The sequence below is a fragment of the Prionailurus viverrinus genome, chromosome D3 (genome assembly GCF_022837055.1).
Source record: "Prionailurus viverrinus isolate Anna chromosome D3, UM_Priviv_1.0, whole genome shotgun sequence".
NCBI lineage: Eukaryota > Metazoa > Chordata > Mammalia > Carnivora > Felidae > Prionailurus > Prionailurus viverrinus.
In genome coordinates this window covers 15,876,379-15,895,202 of record NC_062572.1, presented here as the reverse complement: position 1 = coordinate 15,895,202, position 18,824 = coordinate 15,876,379, and the positions used below count along the sequence as shown (strand labels likewise).

At 45.6% G+C, this 18,824-nt stretch overlaps 1 protein-coding gene across 1 annotated transcript in view; it reads right to left on the bottom strand.

The window, feature by feature from the left end:
• Positions 1 to 6,194, bottom strand: part of CCDC60 (coiled-coil domain containing 60) — a 163,131-nt gene extending 156,937 nt beyond the window's left edge. Inside the window, exon 1 of the mRNA XM_047828032.1 lies at positions 5,647 to 6,194. Within this exon, the coding sequence (XP_047683988.1) occupies positions 5,647 to 5,736 (90 nt within the window). The 5' untranslated portion in view covers positions 5,737 to 6,194. The remainder of the gene's footprint in view (positions 1 to 5,646) is intronic.
• Between the last annotated feature and the right edge of the window lie 12,630 nt (positions 6,195 to 18,824).

Below are 18,824 nucleotides of genomic sequence, written 5' to 3'. Positions count from 1 at the left end.
AGTTCTTGGAAAGCCTTCATTTGCCTCACAAAAGGGACAAAGGTAGTAACCCACAATCTCCACTTTTACCTCTTTCTGCTGGGGTAGGAATGGGACACCTGGAGCTGGGGCAGCCATTCTATGACCATGAGGGGAAAAGACTTTCCAGTTCCTACATTAATTAGCAAGCTTCTGAACCAATACTAGTAGGCATTCACCTCCACATTTCTTACATGAGAAAAATAAATTCATATTTGTTTATGGCACTGCTTTTCAGTTTTTCTCTTTCTTGTAGCCCAAAATGATCCTAATTGATACATAGAGTTTTCCTTTTTTTTTTTTTTTTTTTTTTCTCACTTCTTTCTGGTTCTCCATCGGATTCAAACATGAGTAATGGGCTTGGGCTGAGAGTTAAATCCAAGAAATGCAAACTATAGAGACACCTCCTTTTCTACAACCAGGGTTTTTAACTGGGTCGTGCATTTCTGCCACCAGAACAAATTTTCTCCTGCAAGGCACCTCATCCTTCATGCAGATATACTCTCATGCCAGTTCTAAAAATCATCCCTAGACCCACTTTTTCCCTCCTACCCTTAAGCTGGCACTTAGCCTCACTAATGATGGCCCCAGTGCGTGACTTGTCAGCTTCCTCCAGACTTCATATCCGGGCTGGCCGCGTCTTCAAAGTGGTGATGGTGGCACTCCCGTCCAGTCGGAGGACAGAGAGGGGCACTGGTAATAACTACCGCCATCAGGGTCGGGGGAGGGCTAACTGTGTCCTGATATCGTGCTCAGTATTTCACATGCATTGTTTTATTTGAACCTGCCAAAACATCGATGCAGTAGACCCTATTATAATTCAGCCCATTTCACAGAACCTCCTACTTGAGACTGTCAGAGAGGGGATTTGAGCGCACCTTTGTATGACCCCCAAGGCAGAGCTCCTACCTAGTCACTAAGCTAATATCACATCAACTAGACTCTTGGCTGTGTTTCTTCCGCCCTCCCCACCCCTTCCCCACACTGAGCAGTTGCCTCTTTGCAGCTGAGACAAAGAGCTTGCTTCATTTTGTCCAGCACAAAGAAAGTGCCTATCGCTCTTCCTGTGTCAGGAGGTAATGAACACGCACCTTCCCCACAATTTATCCTGGAGGGGAACTCACTGTCACATTGACCTGCAATTAGACACAGCAAGATTCACCAAGGCAGGCATTACCAGTCTGTAGCATCGGCATTGGGGCAGAAAGAAAAACAACACAACAAAGCAACTTGAATTCTGCAACTGTCTCCTGCGTATAACAGTGGAGCCAGAAGAATCCCTTGGAGAGAGAAAAGGACTGGTTGGTATTTCCCTGGCCTAAGTCATGAGTCGTATAAAAATGAAGGCGCAGCTGGTGGGATTCTTCAGAATTGAATCTCAAGGGGTCATGAGAGCTTTTATTCTATTTTGGTTTTGTTTTTTGTTTTGTTTTCTGTTTTGTTTTGTTTTTTTTTCCATCGCAATCAGTGATTCAGGGCAGGGGGCGTGGTCTCTGTGATTAGAGGCCAGAGAAATCACCCAGCGCTGAGCCCACTTCCAACAAAGAGGGGTGATGAGTCGCCACTTACCTCTACAGGCCACAGTGCCCCCCGTCTGGACAAGGGGGAAAATCATTTCATGTTTGCAGCTGGAAACGTCTTCTGTGGAAAGTCCAGGTTTCTCTTGTTAGGGGATCTCTTTCTAAAACATGTTAGTTCTCCTTTTCTGATTCCAGGCAGCCCGCCCGGGTGTACCCTGGGCTGGACTCCTGAGACCTTCTCTGGGCATTTCTGTTCTCATCACAGGGGTTGGGGGGGGGGGGGTGCGGAGGCGGAGGTAGGACAGTAGGGAGTGGAGGGGCGGGCAGAGATGCTTGGGCCAAGCTTGGGCCAAGCAATACTCTCTATACCTGGGATTCTGCTTCATTTGCCCCCTTCTCCCTTCTCAGCAGAGAACCAGACCCTGGGGCTCTTCCAGCCTCAGTCTACCCAGGTGCAAAAGGGGGTTAATAACAACCCCTCTATCCTAGAGCCGATAGAGGATGAAACAAAAGCCATCATGGCTAACATTTCATGGTATTTACTCTGTGCCAGGCTCTGTTCTAAGAGCTTTGCCCACATGAGCTCATCTAATCCCCACAACACCCTATGACAAGGGAGCATTTTTAGCTGTTTCATCTATTCTGAGATGCACATTTTATTTTCACATTTTAGCAACTCTGAAACTGGGGCACATCTTATAATGGAAAGTAGGTTATAGTTTAATCAGTAGAGTTTTCTTTCTTAGTGGCACAAAACAAAATTACGACACCTCTTGAAATGGAAGGCGTCTTCGATTAGATAAAATGCGACCTCCCCGTGAAACTGAGGCTCAGAAAACTGATTTGTTCAAGGCCACACAACCTGGTAAGTGGCAAAGTCGGGGTTTGAGCTCATGTTGTTTGCTGAAGAAACGTCTCTTTAAGTCACTAAGCTATGATAGGAGTAGAGTGCCCAGGATGATTACTGGCTGTTTCAGGATCTGCCCAAATTAGGGATCCTTCTTTTCCCGCTGGGTGTTTAATCTCAGCGAGGTAGACACTTCAGGCACCAAGAGACAGAGCTTGTCTAAAGGATTCCACAACTTAATCGTTTTTGCCAAAATGCCACTTCTGCATTTCCATTCTGCAACGTGGAGGGGTGCGTGCTAAGTGCCCTTCTTCTTTTAGCTCCCTTTCAGGGAAGAAAATGTATGTCCACGGTAATCTGCACATGCCCTGCTCCCTCCCTTCCCATGGCTAATCCCATTAAACTTCTCTTCTGCTTCCTTGAAAAACAAAGGGACAAGGAACTCCCTAAAAGATTAGGGAGCCCCATGTAAGGGCGAGCTACAAGGTTTCCTCAACAAAAGCCATTCAAGCAGAGGATTTGCATATATTATTCATATTTTTAAAAACTACAGGAAGACACTGGGCGAGGCAGGGTGTTACTGTAACGTTAGTTATGACATAGCAACTCCCATTCTGTGAGAAGGAAAATACCTAGCTTCGGAGGGCTTCGGGACCCTTTTCGGGGGGGGGGGGAGGTCTCTGCATGTCATTACACTAGAGCATGGTGAACCCGTAGTCAGTGGTATTACGTATTACCATGCAACCCAGTGTGGCCTCATCCTTCTCCTCTGAGAAACCAGATCCTTCCTCAATCACTCCTCATTAGACACTTACCTGGCTGCCTGGCATTTGTTATTCTTTGTCTATATGTCACCCTCTGCCCCCCCCAAATAAACCCGAAAGTTATCTGAAGCCAGGGCCCACACTTACACCTTCATTTTGTATACCCTTGTGGTGTGTATGCTAACCTCTATCACTGCCGGATTAGCATGGGGAGGCGGGGAGCGCTGGAACCCTGGAGAAAGATCCAGGTTCAAATCTGTTCCCTGCTGGCCAGTGTCCTTGGATAAGGGACCTATTTTCCCTGGGCTTCCACGTTGCCATCTATCTTGTGAGGAGGTAACAGTTCACCCTGATGTGTTGTAGATGGTTCTGAAAGATCTAGCTTAGGACCTGGCACATGGTAAATACTCAAGACGCGCCGACTATTACCATCGTTATTAACGTCACTGCAATTATTACTGCTTTGATTGGGTTTGGCACCATAAGTTGATCCCAATTTGTACATATTTTCTTTGTGGCTTGGCACATTCTAGTTAACCTCACTTAGGGTAACCAACGCTTTACGGTAGCTCTAAAATGTTGCAATTTCTACAAGTATGATAATTCAGATGTGAGCCAGTGACACCCTAGAGTCTTCATTATTTCCTAGAAAGTGGGGCAGGGGCAGCGGGATTTCAATGAAGCTTTTGTGCCTAAAGTCTTAGTTTACCCAACAGTTCCCTGGAAACCTTCTTCCCTTTTCTTGACCTTCCTGGTTCCACCAACCCTCTTCCAAGAAAGACATGGTCATTCCAACCTCTGTATTTCCCTCTACTTTTCTCATCTCTCTGTCCCAAGATGGAAAACTCTACTGCATTTACTTGGATACATGGGTTCTTCCCTCCGCAAATCTGACACACACGTGCGCGCACACACACACACACACGTCCGAGTTAGCTGTCCTCTGCATTCTCACAACACCCAATGATGCTTTTCACTTTGCATTACAATTATCTGTTTCTTATCTCCCACTTCCCATCCCAAACATACACACTATAGATTATGAAATTTTTAAAGGCAAGTCCCATTTGTTACAAGAGCAGGTGGTTAGCACATAACAGGTTCAATAAATGTTTGCCAAATGAATGAAATAACAATATAACTAAGTTCTAAGGAGTGTTCACTGTGTGTCAAGAACTGTTCCAGGAGCTTCAGATAGATCATTTAATGCTCACCAGCAATCTCATGAGAAGGCATAACCATACCCGCCTCTGACAGATGGTAACACTGAAGCAGAGATGTTCTGCAAGTTGCCCAAGGTCCACAGGGCTGCTAAGAGGCAGATCCAGGGCTCCAACCCAGGCTGTTTGGGTCCACTGCCCACAACCCCTCTACTTCTGAAAAGTCCACCTCACTCATTCTCCTCACCCCCTCTCCCGGCCCCTGCTAAGGAAGTTCAGTCCCCGAGAGGACTGCTCTGGATGGGACTTCTGTGTAGCCTTTTGAGATGAAAGGAGATAGAGGAGAACTGCATCTTGCAGAGCGAGCTCACTGAGAGAGCAGAACAATGGGGGGTGCATACAGATGTGGTAATTCTTGGAAGGTAGGAGCTCAGGAGCACTTTGGGCCACCATATAACCCATGGGTGAGTTTTAAGCTCTCCTTTGTGCACTGACTTCTCCCCAGGCCCTCCTTCCTGGGGCAGGGTTCTGAGCCATAAGATACCCCACAGTGGGCCGGGGTTGCCTGTGACCCCCTCTCCCACGGTTCACCTATCTCAATCAGTGGTGATATACAGGTTTGCAGATACAATAACAAAGACACAGTTACCAAAGACAGAACTGGCCTACCCAGTTATGATCCTTTGAAAACAGAAACACTTGACTGTGGCCATTACATACATATTCATGATTTTTTTTTTTTTTCAAATCAACAGCAGTATTTCATGTCACATAAACACATTATCAAGTGTTTGGATCATGTTAACCAATTTCCACATCTCCTCAGTCTTAACACTGTTTCTGCCTAGTTGAAATTCCTGTTGTCACTTTGCAGACACGAGGAAATAAAGGCTCAGGGATGCTAAGCAACTTATCTTATGTCAACAGTTTGCGAGTGAGTAGCAAAGTCAAGCTTCAAAACCGAAAGTTTGACTTCGCATTCTTTCCATAAGAGAGAGGAAGTGCACGTACCCCGAGCCCAGTGGATCTCTGAAAATAATTTCTGCAATGGCAAACCTACAATTCATCTTAATTTTTTTCTGATGTTCTACAGTGTCACTGCTGATTTATTCTATCATTTTGGAATTACTGGCTAATAGGATGGCCCAGCTCAGTGTTCTGGCTGGCGTTTTCATTCTTTACGAGAAACCAACCATTGATAGCAACAGGGATGTGTCTCGACAATTTAATTACACCATGACTCCTCTCTTCCCCTGTCTCTTGTTGGCCTGAAGGCTAATTCCTATATCACTTGGTCTTGAAAACATGATTGGTTTTGGCAGAGAGGGGAGACCTACCTGTGTTAGATGTTCTGAGGCATAAAAGGGCCAGAGGGCCCCTGCGTTGGGGACGCTTTGCACCTTCTTGGTGGCTGGTATTTTGGTCATCTTGGAAATCCCTCAGGTGTGGCCTGTGCCCCCTAAAGAGAGGTCCCCCCCCCCCCCGAATCTTCTACTTCAGCAGCCACTGGTGTGAGAGGCTCCAGCAGTTTCTCCCTGATTTCAAATGCCAGTTACATAGACTCCAAAGAGGCTTCTGACCCAGGAGTAAGGAGGCAGGTCATCTGGGTTTCCCATAAACAGGATAAGGAGGTCCAGACTGGGTAGAATCAGGCAAGCTTGGAATTATTCACTTCTTAGAAAGTCACAAACTTTCATGAGCGTTCCCTCTCTTTGGAAGGGGATATCTTTCTCTCTTATAAACGAAAATAAAATATTTAGTAAAAAAAATAAAACTCCACTGATAAAGTCTGAAGGGAGCCCACAGAGGGGCCCCCAGATCCCTATCTTAAGGCGGCCCCAGTGTGAGGCTCAGGTTCCCAACGCTAGGGAGAGAAAATCGGCTAACTGCAAGGCCGGGGCCAACTCGGTTGCCTGGCAACGAGACGCCGTGGAGGACTTCCTCATTGGTTGGGATTGGTGGGGGCGGGGTCGCGAACTCAGGAGTTGCAGGGAAGATGGCTGGGAGCTGGCGACTGGCCAGGAAGCCACATTCTCCCAACTCTGGTTTCTCCTCTTAGGTCTGAGGACCTTAACCCTTTCTCTCCGTCTAACTACAGGAGACTCCTTCCTTCTAAACTCTGCTCTGTCCTGCCAGTAACCCACTAGTGATTTCTTGTGCCTTGGGTCGGGTACCTCAGTGTGTGTCTTTAGCCCCACAGTTACTTTACCTTGAGAAGCATATTTCCCTCCTCTTTCCACCTGACACACTCCTACTCACACTTCAAAGCCCCTACATATATACATACACGCACACACACATGTATACATCTAAGGAGTGTTTGGAATGTGCTAGACATTGCTCTGTTTTACATACATTGGCTCATTGTCTGCAGCACATCTTTAAGGAAAATATTTTATTACCTTATTTAATGGACTAGGAAGCTGAGGCTCAGAGAGCTTGAATGACATGCTTCAGGTCACACAAAGTGGCTGAGCTGGGATTCAAAAGCGCGACTTGTTTGAGTCTAAAACCCAAGCTCTTAACCACTTAGCTGCATGACCCAGGATACGATCCCTAAACTCTGCTGATCCTTGGCTTCCATATCTTTAAAAAGGGAAGAATCACTTTTGTACAGATTGCCAAGGATTAAAATAGATAATGTATATAAAGGCTGAGCATGTGAGGAATCCTAGTCAAGTGGCAACTATTACGATTATTTCCTGACATCCCATCCCCAGAAAGAATTACTCATTTTTACATGTAGTGTTCATTTCACAGCTGATATTAATACTAATATTTACCGATAATTCGCCTGGTGCCAGGTGCTCTGCTAAGCACTTTCCATACATTAATTTATTTAATTCTTCCAGTAACCCCATGGGGTAGGTTCTCAGCTTGCAGAAGATTTATTGCACAAGTTCTGATTTGCATGCTTTATCCTTGGCATTATTTCACGTGAAATCAATCTAATTCATGTTTTATCTCTAAACCTTGACCTTCTGCAGGTTATGATGTCACACGATAATGACCTCAGTTTCTCTCTCTCTTTTTTTTAATTTTTAATGTTTATTTATTTTTGAAGGAGAGAGAGTGTGTGAGTGGGGGAGGGGCAGAGAGAGAGGGAGACACAGAATCTGAGGCAGGCTCCAGGGTCTGAGCTGTCAGCACAGAGCCCGACGCGGGGCTCGAACTCACAAACCGCGAGATCATGACCTGAGCCGAGTCGGACGCTTAACCGACTGAGCCGCCCAAATGCCCCTACCTCAGCTTCTCTTTAGAAGGACTCCTCTGCCAGATGACCCTCTATTCAATACACAGTGCCCCGCCCCACAGCTCTAGATGCTGATGCTTGGAAGTCATCATTTTCTGGCCACTGTAGGAAGACTGAATCTGACCTTCCCTTTCACGGGAACTTTTGGTCTTCCTGCTTCCATTGTGGACAGCATTAAGCAATCCGAAAGTGCTTTCAAAAAGATGCAGACAAACTAGGGATGCCTCGGTGGCTCAGTCAGTTCAGCGGCCGACTCCTGATTGGGGCTCAGGTCATATCTCTAGGTTCATGAGACTGAGCCCCACGTCGGGCTCTGCACTGACAGTGTGGAGCCTGCTTGGGATTCTCTGTTTCCCTCTCTGTCTTCCCCTTTCCCGCTCATGATCCCTCTCTCTCTCTCTCTCTCTCTCTCTCTCAAAAATGCATACATAAACATAAAAAAGGAAACAAAGATGCAGATAAACTGAATTGTATTCAGTAGATGGGGCTGGGGATGAGTTGGGATGAGAAAGCAAAATGGGATGGAAAATGTTCATACAGCTTTGAGGGGCAGGCTCGCTGGAGAAGGACTCAACAAGTTCTGTCTGAGTCCAAAGAGTAGGAAGAGGTTTGGGCTCAATATGAGGAAATACACATCAGAGAACCATTTTAAGAGGCATAAACTCTAGAGCCGGACTGATTTGGGCATTGAGCAGCCTCAGAGGTAATCTGTGATGAAAACCAAATGGATTGTCCATGTGAAGAACCATGCCTAGCAGAAAGGAAGTGCTCAGTTAAGTGTCAGCTCTCCTTTCTTTTGTTGTTAATGGCCACCTGTCAGAGCTATGTGACACCTGGAAGTAGAAATGGCTCTGGGATTGAAAAGACGTGTGTTCAAATCTCGGCTCTGCCATTGACTCGTGATGAGATCCTGGTCAAGGGATTTTACCTCTCCTAGCCTCAACTTCACCACATATATAAATAGTGATGGTTATGCCCACCTCATACAGTTGGGATCACTAAGTGAAATAATGAAATGTATAGAGCCTAGTACCCCATACAGGCTTGAGACATGCTATTTCCCTTTTCTGTTTATGAAGGGGTATGTTCCATAGGGAGCGAATGAGCTCCCCAGCACTACAGGGATTCAACTAAATAAAGTCACATTCTGAGCTACTAGGGGTTAAGACTTTAACATATGAGTTTGAGGGAGGGAGGAGGTCCCCAAACTACCCATACCACGGAGTTACCTCAAATTAGCTCATACAGTGTTGGATAGATGTTACATTGTTTCCCTCAAATATTTAAGATATCCCTATCCTCTGCTATGGATTTTCTGTGGCACCCTGGGGTGCCTCAGTGCACACCACAGGGCCAGAGGTCTGTTTTCTCTCTGAACTGAGCAGCCTTGGATGTGCAAGAAGTTAAAACCCACAGGAGTCGATGGAAAGGGGTGATGAGTAGGAGTTTGTGGTTAATACCTCACCCGCTCGCCCCTCAGGTAGGTAGGACATCTCTGGAGTGTGCTCTATATTCCCCAGAGGTCTCCTTCAGGACTGACTTGCCTATGGTAGATGCCTGTTCATGGATGACCCAGTGTTGGCTTCTTCCCTTTCCCTGTTTCGCTTCCCCACCCCCTTGAGGTACTGCTTGGATGGCCCCCCAAGTAAACCGCCTCTATCCAAACTCCTGTTCTGGGTCTGCTCCTGGGGAACCTGACGTAGGTCAGTGTGGATGGCAGTAACCAGGGAGGTCAGGGCGTCCCCCTCATCTTGTTACGTGGACCTACCACCTTCTTTGACCACCTTGCCCCAAATCTCTTTCTGGCTGTTGTGCTCGTCGGTATCCCAAAGAGTTTTCTTTCTATTCTCCACAGCCCGAACACACCGAGAGGCCGACATGTTTTCAGATATGCAAATACGTCTCCCAACAGTGAAATATTTGACAACTGAGATATGAAGTGATTGTTTAATTCTTAATTCCTGGTTGATTTATGCAAAATATGAACGGAAAGACGTGGAGCGACAGGCACTCTCTTCCTCCCAATTTGCCAAAAAAGAAAGGCATCTGAAGGGATTAAAAATAGATGTATCCAGTGGAGGCAACATTTTGGAATGTGTCGGATGCCAGCTGGGGGAGTTGAAGTGAAATCTCAGAATCTGCTATGCACTCGAATTTCAGTGAGGAGTACATATGTTTGGCATTAAAAACCTATTGGAAAAGTCATTGTTTTCTGAATATCTTTAATATACTTTTCTGTGTTGCATCTAGCACCCAAAGAACTCCTTCTGGGTATTTTTACTGAAATGCCAGCACCGGATTTACAAATTATGGGGCCCAGGGCAAAAGCAAAAGTGGGGGCTCCCCTGACACCCGATAGCTGGCAACCTATTGACTAATTGCTGCCAGGACGAAATATCACTGGATAATGTGTATTTGCACCACCTCTGAGGACCCTGTATTTCATTCTGTTCAAGAAGGATTACCGCTTGCTACATTGACCCTTGGGAGCCCTGTGGTCCCACGGCCCATTCCTACCTTATCCTCCAGACCGCACCCGGAAGGGGGGCGGTGAACGTGGACCTTTGTAAATGAGGACGAAAAAATGCGGTGTTTATGACCCTCTCTTGCTCTTTCTTTCTTTGCTTTGGTATAACAGGTGCGGTCGTGGGGGAAGTAGAGTCGCCTCCAGGAGTATTCTTAGTGAATTTCCCCCGCTGGATTCTAGGATGTGGCCCAAGCTCCCTCCGTGACTAATGCTTTCCATTTATTCATGCTTCATGTCACAGCGGGCAGGGCTGCTGCAGGACAGGTCGGAATTACGGAATTATTAATCCCGTTTTACAAAGGAGGAAACTGAAGCTCTGGGGATTTGGCACCTTGTTAGTGGTGGAGATTGCCGGAGACTAACCCAGTTTTAGGGCTGAGAATTCAGCGACTGACTTCAGCACTCTGTCGCACAGTCTTGATGCTTTTTCATTGAAAGAGGCCGCATGTGTGTGTTCAGCAGAACAACCTGGGGGTGTATCTGTAAGCCCTGCAGACAACTGGGGTTCCCAAGCCATCTGGAAGATTTTAGCTTCTCTAGCCTTTGCGGGAGGCCTTGTTTTATTTAAATATATATTTGTAATGTTTATTTATTTATTTTTGACTGAGAGAGAGAGAGAGAGAGAGAGACCAGAGCACAAGTGGAGGTGGGGCAGGGAGAAAGAAGGAGACACAGAATCTGAAGCAGGCTCCAGACTCCCCCATCTGTCAGCACAGAGCCCGATGCAGGGTTCCAACCCACGAACCGTGAGATCATGACTCGATCCGAAGTCAGATGCTTAACCGACTTAGCCAACCAGGTGCCCTGACCTTGCTTCATTTAACACCCACTTAAGACTCCTCAAACCTCCAACCCAGGTAGGAAAACGCTCCCAGGCCAGGTATTCCCATGGATTTCCAAGTAGCCCACAATTTCCTGTTCAGTACATGCTCTAGCTTGCTTCCTACCTGCATGGGTAGAATTGTGCACCCTTCAAAAGATGTGTTCAGGTCCTAAACCTCAGTGCCTGTGAATGTGACCTTATTTGGAATAAGAGTCTTTGCGGACATAATCCAGGTATGGTGAGGTCATACTGGATTAGGGTGGGCCCTAAACCCATGACTGGCATCCTTGTAAGCGCGAGGGAATTTGAACAATGTGAACGTAGAGAAGACCGAGGACACACAAGGTGAATGCCATGTGACAATGGAGGCAGAGATTAGGGTGATGCCTCTGCATGCCGAGGAGCACCATGAATTGCCAGCAACAACCAGAAGCTGGGAGAGAGGCAAGGAAGGATCCCCTCCCACAGCCTTCAGAAGAAGCACGTCCTTGCCTGGACTTACAGCTAGCTCCAGAACCGTGAGAGAATAGGTTCCTATTGTTTTAATCCACTCATTTTGTGATAATTGGTTCCAGCAGCCCCACAAAACACATACGCTACACATCTTGCTTCAGTCTCACTTCCCTCTGCACCCCAATTCATTCATGCCCTCAACATGGGACTTTTCCAGGCCAGCAAGTAGTAGGATTGCACTGAGGGTTTAGGATAACAGAGGGAGACTGCGGCACAGCTCTGCAGAGTTAGTGACTTAAAATTAAATATTAGGCATCGCTGAATTTTCAATTAAATAAAAATAGAGTTTCCAGATAATTCTAACACACAGGTAGGGGTAGGGACCCCTGCCACACAGCCTGTTTGTAAGCTGCTGTTTTACATAAGATATAAACATTCATTTAAGCCAAACAGAACTGAGTTGAAATCCTGAGTTTTAATCCTGTATGTTAGCTATGTGACCCTGGGCAAGTTTCTTAATTTATATAAACTTCAATTTCCTTATGATGAAGAATAAAAACCAAATCACCAAACTTATAGGGCCATTAGTGGGTTAAATGACATAATTATGTATCTCTTTGTCTATATACTTCTATCATCTACATATATTAGATACAAAACATATGTTAATACATATGCTAGGTAAGAAACACAGCATATAATAGGTACAAAATAAATTCTGGCTAACGTAATTAGCTTTGTCCTCTTAGAAAACTGAACTAACTTCCTTTCCTGTCTTCCTCCCTCCCTTCTTCCCTCCCTCTCTTCCTTTCTCCCTTCCTTCCTCCCTTCCTTCCTTCTTTCTCCCTTCTTCCCTCCCTTCCTTCCTCCCTTCCTTCCTTCTTCCCTCCCTCCCTTCTTCCCTCCCTCCTTTCCTCCCTTCTTTCCCTCTTTCCTTTCATCCTTCCCTCCCTCCCTCCTTTCTTCCTTCTAAGATAGAATCCACTGATGGTCTCTACTCTTAAGAATGACAGTAAACAGGAAAAGGAGACCTTCCTTTGCAAAGACTAAAAACCAGCTTTAAATCAACTCAATCTCTGACTAGATTAAGGTGATCTTTCCTCCTCTAACTGCTAGAAATCAAAAGTATTCCTTTCTGAAGACAGATATCATCCAAAGCCTCAAAATATCTGTATAATTCTTTTCATAGAAGAGAGCTGTCCTATTGGAGCCTTCTGAAGAAGGAAGTGGTCAACCATAGCACCTTGGCAGGGAGGGAGCATTTATTTTGGGATAAATACCCAAAGCTCATGTTCCTCATGCCTGCTTATCTATTGCAGGTACTTCCAGTCTACAACTGTCCCCCCACTGGCAGTGCCCAGCTAGGTGTCACAGGGCAAAGGAGCCCATTGGTGCGGTCCATCCAGGCCAGCCTCCAGAAACACAGGACATGGTGGTAAAGAGTGGAGACTGGGTGGGGTAGAAGCTGTGCAAACAGAAAACGCCCCACACAGTCTTCAAGATAGGTTAAGCTTAAAATACAAAAGAGAGGAGGGGTGCCCGGGTGGCTCGGTCGGTTGAGTGTCCGGCTTCGGCTCAGGCCATGGTCTCATGGTTCGTGAGTTCGAGTCCCGTGTCAGCTCTGCACTGACAGCTCAGAGCCTGGAGTCTGCTTTGGATTCTGTGTCTCCCTCTCTCTGCCCCTCCCCCACTCATGCTCTGTCTCTCAAAAATAAATAAATGTTAAATTTTTTTTTTAAAAAAAACAAAAGAGAGGAAAACTAAGTGTATCACATATTACCTTCTAGGAGAGAGAAGGAGCAAGAGAGATGGAGAGAGGGAGGTCAGAGCTCAGCAGGACCCAGATGGCAGAGTCAAAGTGATGTGAGGCAGGGTTATTTACCATGTGGCCATTTACACGCATATGGGTGTAGGGGATCACGGGACAAAGTGCAGTCACCAAGGGATAGAAGGGATGAAGCTGTGGCCATTTCTACGGGACAAGGGAAAGGAGTGGTTACCAGCCCTCTGAAGGAGGGAGATCATGTAGAGAAGAAGGTCTTGGGAGGATTGGTGATCTGTAGTTGAGGGACACAGCCCGTCTGAAGCAAACTCAGAGGAAGGATACCCCAAACACACCCCAATGCTTTCCTCTGATCTCCTGCCCGTGGCTCCCATTGGCTCAAGCCACCTAGCAGCTGGAGGGCACGGGGGCCAGTTGGTGCCATAGGGGTGGAGAGTGGATGTGGGAGGGCGGGGGTGAGGCAAGTAGAAGATGTGTAGCATAAAGCATAACTTACTTTACACCGACGGTCTTTTGTGCTGTTTGAATTTCTTCCCTAATCCACATGCATGCGTCACTTTTTAAAAACACTCGGGTAAAAGTAAATGCCAGTTCGTTTCTCCCATTTTGCACACAGAGGGGCAGAGGAAAGTATTTTCCTGTGAAAAGAAGAGGGAAGAATAAATGGCTTCCCATTCCAGACACAAAGCTGGGACACACAGTTTCTTCCCCAGAGCGCCGAGCACTCTAGACGAGGCAGCTACATTGACTGTGACCGAGACAAGGTTGACATGTCCATACCTGTGTTTTCTGACTCCAAATGCAGCTCTTCCTCATGCTGCATTTCCCCCTGCTCTTCGGAGAAGTGACAGGTAAGAATTTCGTTTACCACTATTGTTTCCTTTACCTCTCTCTCTCCTTCCTCTCCTTCCTCCCTCCATTTTTTGCCTGTAATTTCCTTTTATAACTTATAATTTTGAACTCACAATGCAGCTGACCATTTGGGAGGCAACTTTCCCGCTCTTACCTTCTTTCGGGCGTCATTGTTTAGACATTCTGGATGGGGTGGCCCAATTTTTCAATTTCCTGACAGTATTGAAGAGACTCTCTCTGCCTTTCTCTCTTTGGTTTTGTCCTCCGCTGCTGTCTGCATCCTGTTCAAGGGCAGCTTCAGATATATACAACTGCTTCTTGTCTGGGAGTCCCCTGGCTTCTGGCACTTTGGTGGAAGCTGTCTTTCTTTCTCTTAGCTTCAGTGACACTTCCTTCTCAATAAAATATGCTCTTTCAAACAGGTGTTGAGGAATATGACTTTTGGAATATATAATAGCCGCATCCTAATATACACCTTCATCAGACAGTAGCTAAAAGAAGAGGAATTCACTGATGCGGAAAATCCATTCAAAGGATTTGCAGAGCTCCACACCCCTGCCCCCCACTGCGCCCGACCCCTTCAGTCCGTTCTGATTTTTCAAGTTTTATATGCAAACTTCTCTCTCCCGCTGAAGAATCGCAAAATTAAGACAAACACTTTCCTTCTTACTTTTACAATAACACTCAGTTTGTGGTGGGTACCTTATAAAACACAAGGAATTAACCACACAAAAAAGCATTGTTACTATTTGGGTATGTTTCTTCCAGATATCCTTGTTAAAAGGTTTTTCTAAGTATACTTACCTTTCTAAATAAAAATAGGCTTTAAGAAATTTTTACATTTACTGTAGGAGTGAATTAAATTTAAATTTACTAGAGGAGTAATTTAAATTTACTGTAGAAGTAACATGTCTGTTTTTAAAAACAGTTAAAAAGTATACACAGGGGTGCCTGGGTGGCTCAGTCGGTTGAGCATCTGTCTCATTATCCCAGGATCCCGGGATTGAGCCCTGCGTCGGACTCTGCACTGAGTGTGGAGTATGCGTAAGATTCTCTCTCTCCCTCTGACCCTCTTCCCTGCTCCTGCTCTCTCTCTCTCTCTCTCAAAAAAAAAAAAAAAGTATACACAGGAAAATGAAAAACACCTTAATCCCTTCCCCCCATCTAGGGATAATAATTTAGTTTTTGGCATACATAATTCTATATATTTTTCGGGTTTATCCACGTCTACATCTATTGTCTGTCTCTTCTGTTGTTTTCTTTGGCAAAAATTAGATCACATTATATACATATATAAATATATGAATATAAATATATAAATATAAATAAGTATACATATGTATGTATTTTAACTGCCTGACATCTCTCCCTGTCAACAAGTACTGACTTACACCATTAGCTTTCATACGTTTTGTGCCACAGTGAGAAATACATTTGAAACTATGATCTAGTACTGTGTGTATACGGTACCTCTGTTTCCAATTGAAATAAAAGTTTCATGAGCCACTACTCACCTCTGTTATGTATGATGTACTCTGGTATTTGTCCTATTTTATTCTTTTTTCATTAAAAAAAAAATGCTGGTTATGACCCAGTAAATTGATTTCAAGACCCACTAATGGGTTATGACTTACATTTCGAAAAACATTCTCCTAGGCCACAATTTTAATGGCTTTATTGTATTTTGAACTGCAGAGTTGTTAAGTTGCATGGAATGAGGGGGAAGTCTTGTCTAGCCTCTTCATTTTGTAGGTGGAGGAGTGAAATTTTTATTTTCTCAATAACCGGTACAAGAATTCCCCTCAGGGAGGGAATTTTCTTTGTTTAGGGAAATACCTTTATAAGGGCTTGTGGGGGCGGGAGGAGGGTGCTGCAGTGGGCGTAGCCGGACCACTCTAGGCTAGGTATAAATGGAATTTGGAACGGAGATCATTGAGTCACTGTGGCAGAGGGGAGTGGACCCTTAGTTAGCAAAACAAAGAACTCGCAGGATCAAGACTAGGTGATATTGAATTTATATTAGTTGCATTGCTATGCTGTACATTCATCTATCTTCTCAAGTTTTCAGTAAGATTTACTGTCAGATGTCTTTTTGGAGCAAGAGATAGAGATAAAAATCGGATTGGATTAAGAAAAGTAAGCTAGGAGTGTTTGTTTGCTTATGAAATTGAATACACCGGCATGGCTGGGTCCAGGGCCTTAAATAATGTCATTGACACTTGGTGTCTTTTTATAATCTCGTTTCTTTGCTTTTTTGGTTCTGTGGAAATTGAGAAAGGGAAACCTCCTTCAGAATGGAGGTGGAGGCCAGTAGGGGGAGTTCTCATGTCCTACCACGCCTTGTCGAAAACAGATCCAACGGGAAGAGAGAGGGATCTTGCAGGTGGATTGCACTTTATTATTGGAGTAGGAGGGGGAAAGGCTTTCTTCCTGCCCTTGCAACAGCCCAGCCAATGGCAGACGGTCACAGCTCAGCCAATGAGAAGCCACTATACTTCAAAATCCCTAGTTTACTCCAGTGGACTTTTTGCTTATAACAGCCCTCCCAACTCTCCCCTGTCCCTATAAAAGGAGGCTCCTCCCCTTTATTCTGGGAACTTGCCTATGGTTTTGGTGTAGCTTGCGGGTCGGCACCATAATCCCCTGCTATTCTTGAATAAACCCCCCCCCCTTTTTTTTTGCTGCTAAAATAACCGACAGTTTTATTTTTAAGGCTAACAGTTCATTCTCAGGAATTGATTCCTAGTAGTTTTTTTTCAAAAAGACGCAGGGATAATTCTCATTTGACTGACTAGGATCACACGACCATCTTAATCATTGTGGTTTTGGCGATGGAATGCTCTGATTGGCCGGAACTAGATCATGTGCTCACCCTTGGGGCCAGAGATGGCCTCGCATTCGCGTTTACTTGGTTTGAGGTGGGCAAAGAGTGGTTTCCAGAAAATTGGGTTCACATTGGGAGAATCAGAGGAGGGCACCAAATACGCTCTACATGCCTGTTCACACAAGTACTTTATGTGAGCAGTTAGTTTGTTGGGAGACTGAGTGGGGAGCTGAATACCTCATCTGCCTGGCCCAGTGTCAAAGGGACCCCATGAGTGGCACATCGAGATGATCCCTAAATGGAACTAAGAACAAAACAGAAGCATCTTTGGGAGTCTGCAGAAATCTCGGGGAGGACACCAAATTTCCTACCATTTGTACAAAGGTATCTATAAAGGAGAGAAGATCCTTGAGAATATCTGGGCTGCATAAATCTGGAAACCGAGGCCTAGAAAGGCTCAGAGACCTGCCCAAAGTCATATAGCTAATTTTTACTAGAGCCCAGATTGAGCACAATCTCCTGTGCTCAGCGATGTGTCCTGCTCACGCAACACTCCCTGTTTTCCACTGCCTCCATCAAACCCAGAAATTTCCCAAGGCTCTTTCCGCCACACTGCTTGCCCTTGTGAGCCCCCCACCCACTCTTTAGGGGCTGCCTGGGGACTCTGCATGGAGCCTGAAGGAGAAGCTTGTGTAGGGATGGAGGAGCCAGACTCCAGCCTCTTTGGGAGACTGGCAGCTCAGGTGTCTGGAAGAGAGGCTCAAGATGCAGAGCTCACGAAGCAAAGCAAACCCAAGGGGCAAGGGCAGTGGAACAAGCCAGAATGACCAGGAGGGGGCAGACAGGTGCAGGAAGGGGATTGCTGTGTATTGAACACTTCCCATTTACTAGATATTTTGTGTATATTATTTTATTTAATCCTCACCAAAAAATGTAGTTTCAGGGAACATAAAGTGAGGGGAAGCTAAGGGAATTGAAGTTGACATTGGCAGTCAGCGGCGGTCGTGCTGCGAAAGGTCTTGAATTTGGCTGAGTGAAAGCGCAAATGAAGTATTAGTTTGCTCCGGCTGCTGTAACAAAGAACCAGGAAGTAGGTGACTTAAACAACAGAACGTATTATTGCCTCACAGTTCTGGAGGCTAGAAGTGCAAGATCAAGGTGTCAGCAGGGGCTGGTTCCTTCTCAGGGTGGTGAGAATCTGTTCCATGCCTCTCTCCTAGCATGTGGTGGTTCATGAGATGCATAACCCTGGCCACTGCCTTTATCTTCTCATATCATTTTCCCTGTGTGCGTGTGTGTCTCTGGGTCCCAATTTCCCCCTTTTATAAGGACACAGTCATGCTGGATTAGGGACCCACTATTCTCGAGTATGACCTCTTCTAAATGTAACTGATTACATCTGCTCTGACCCTATTTCCAAATGAGGTCACATTCTGAGATACTGAGGGTTAAGGCTTCAACATCTGAACTTTTTTTAAATTTTTTTAAATGTTTTTATTTATTTTTGAAGGAGAGAGAGAGAGAGAGAGACAGCATGTGCAGGGGAGGAGCAGAGAGAGAGGGAGACACAGAATCCAAAGCAGGCTCCAGGCTCCGAGCTGTCAGCACAGAGCCCGATGCGAGGCTCGAACTCACAGACCGTGAGATCATGACCTGAGCCAAAGTCAGACGCTTAACCGACTGAGCCACCCAGGCGCCCAACATCTGAATTTTGGAGGAGGGCACAATTTCACCTGTGAATATAGATAAGTGGAATCTTGAGAAAAGTCAGGTTAAGTAAGATTAAACAGATTTTTTTTTTCTTTAAGGCCTCCGTGGAGGTTTTACAACTTAGCTGCAAAATTTCTCACACCCTTCCTGTAGGTGGGGACTTTGTCCCCTCCCCTGGAATCTGAGAGCTGCAGAGTATGGTGGAAGTGACTTTGTGTGACATCCTAGGCTACATCATAAAAGAACATATACCACTTCAACCTTGTTTCCTGGAACATGGAACCACCCTG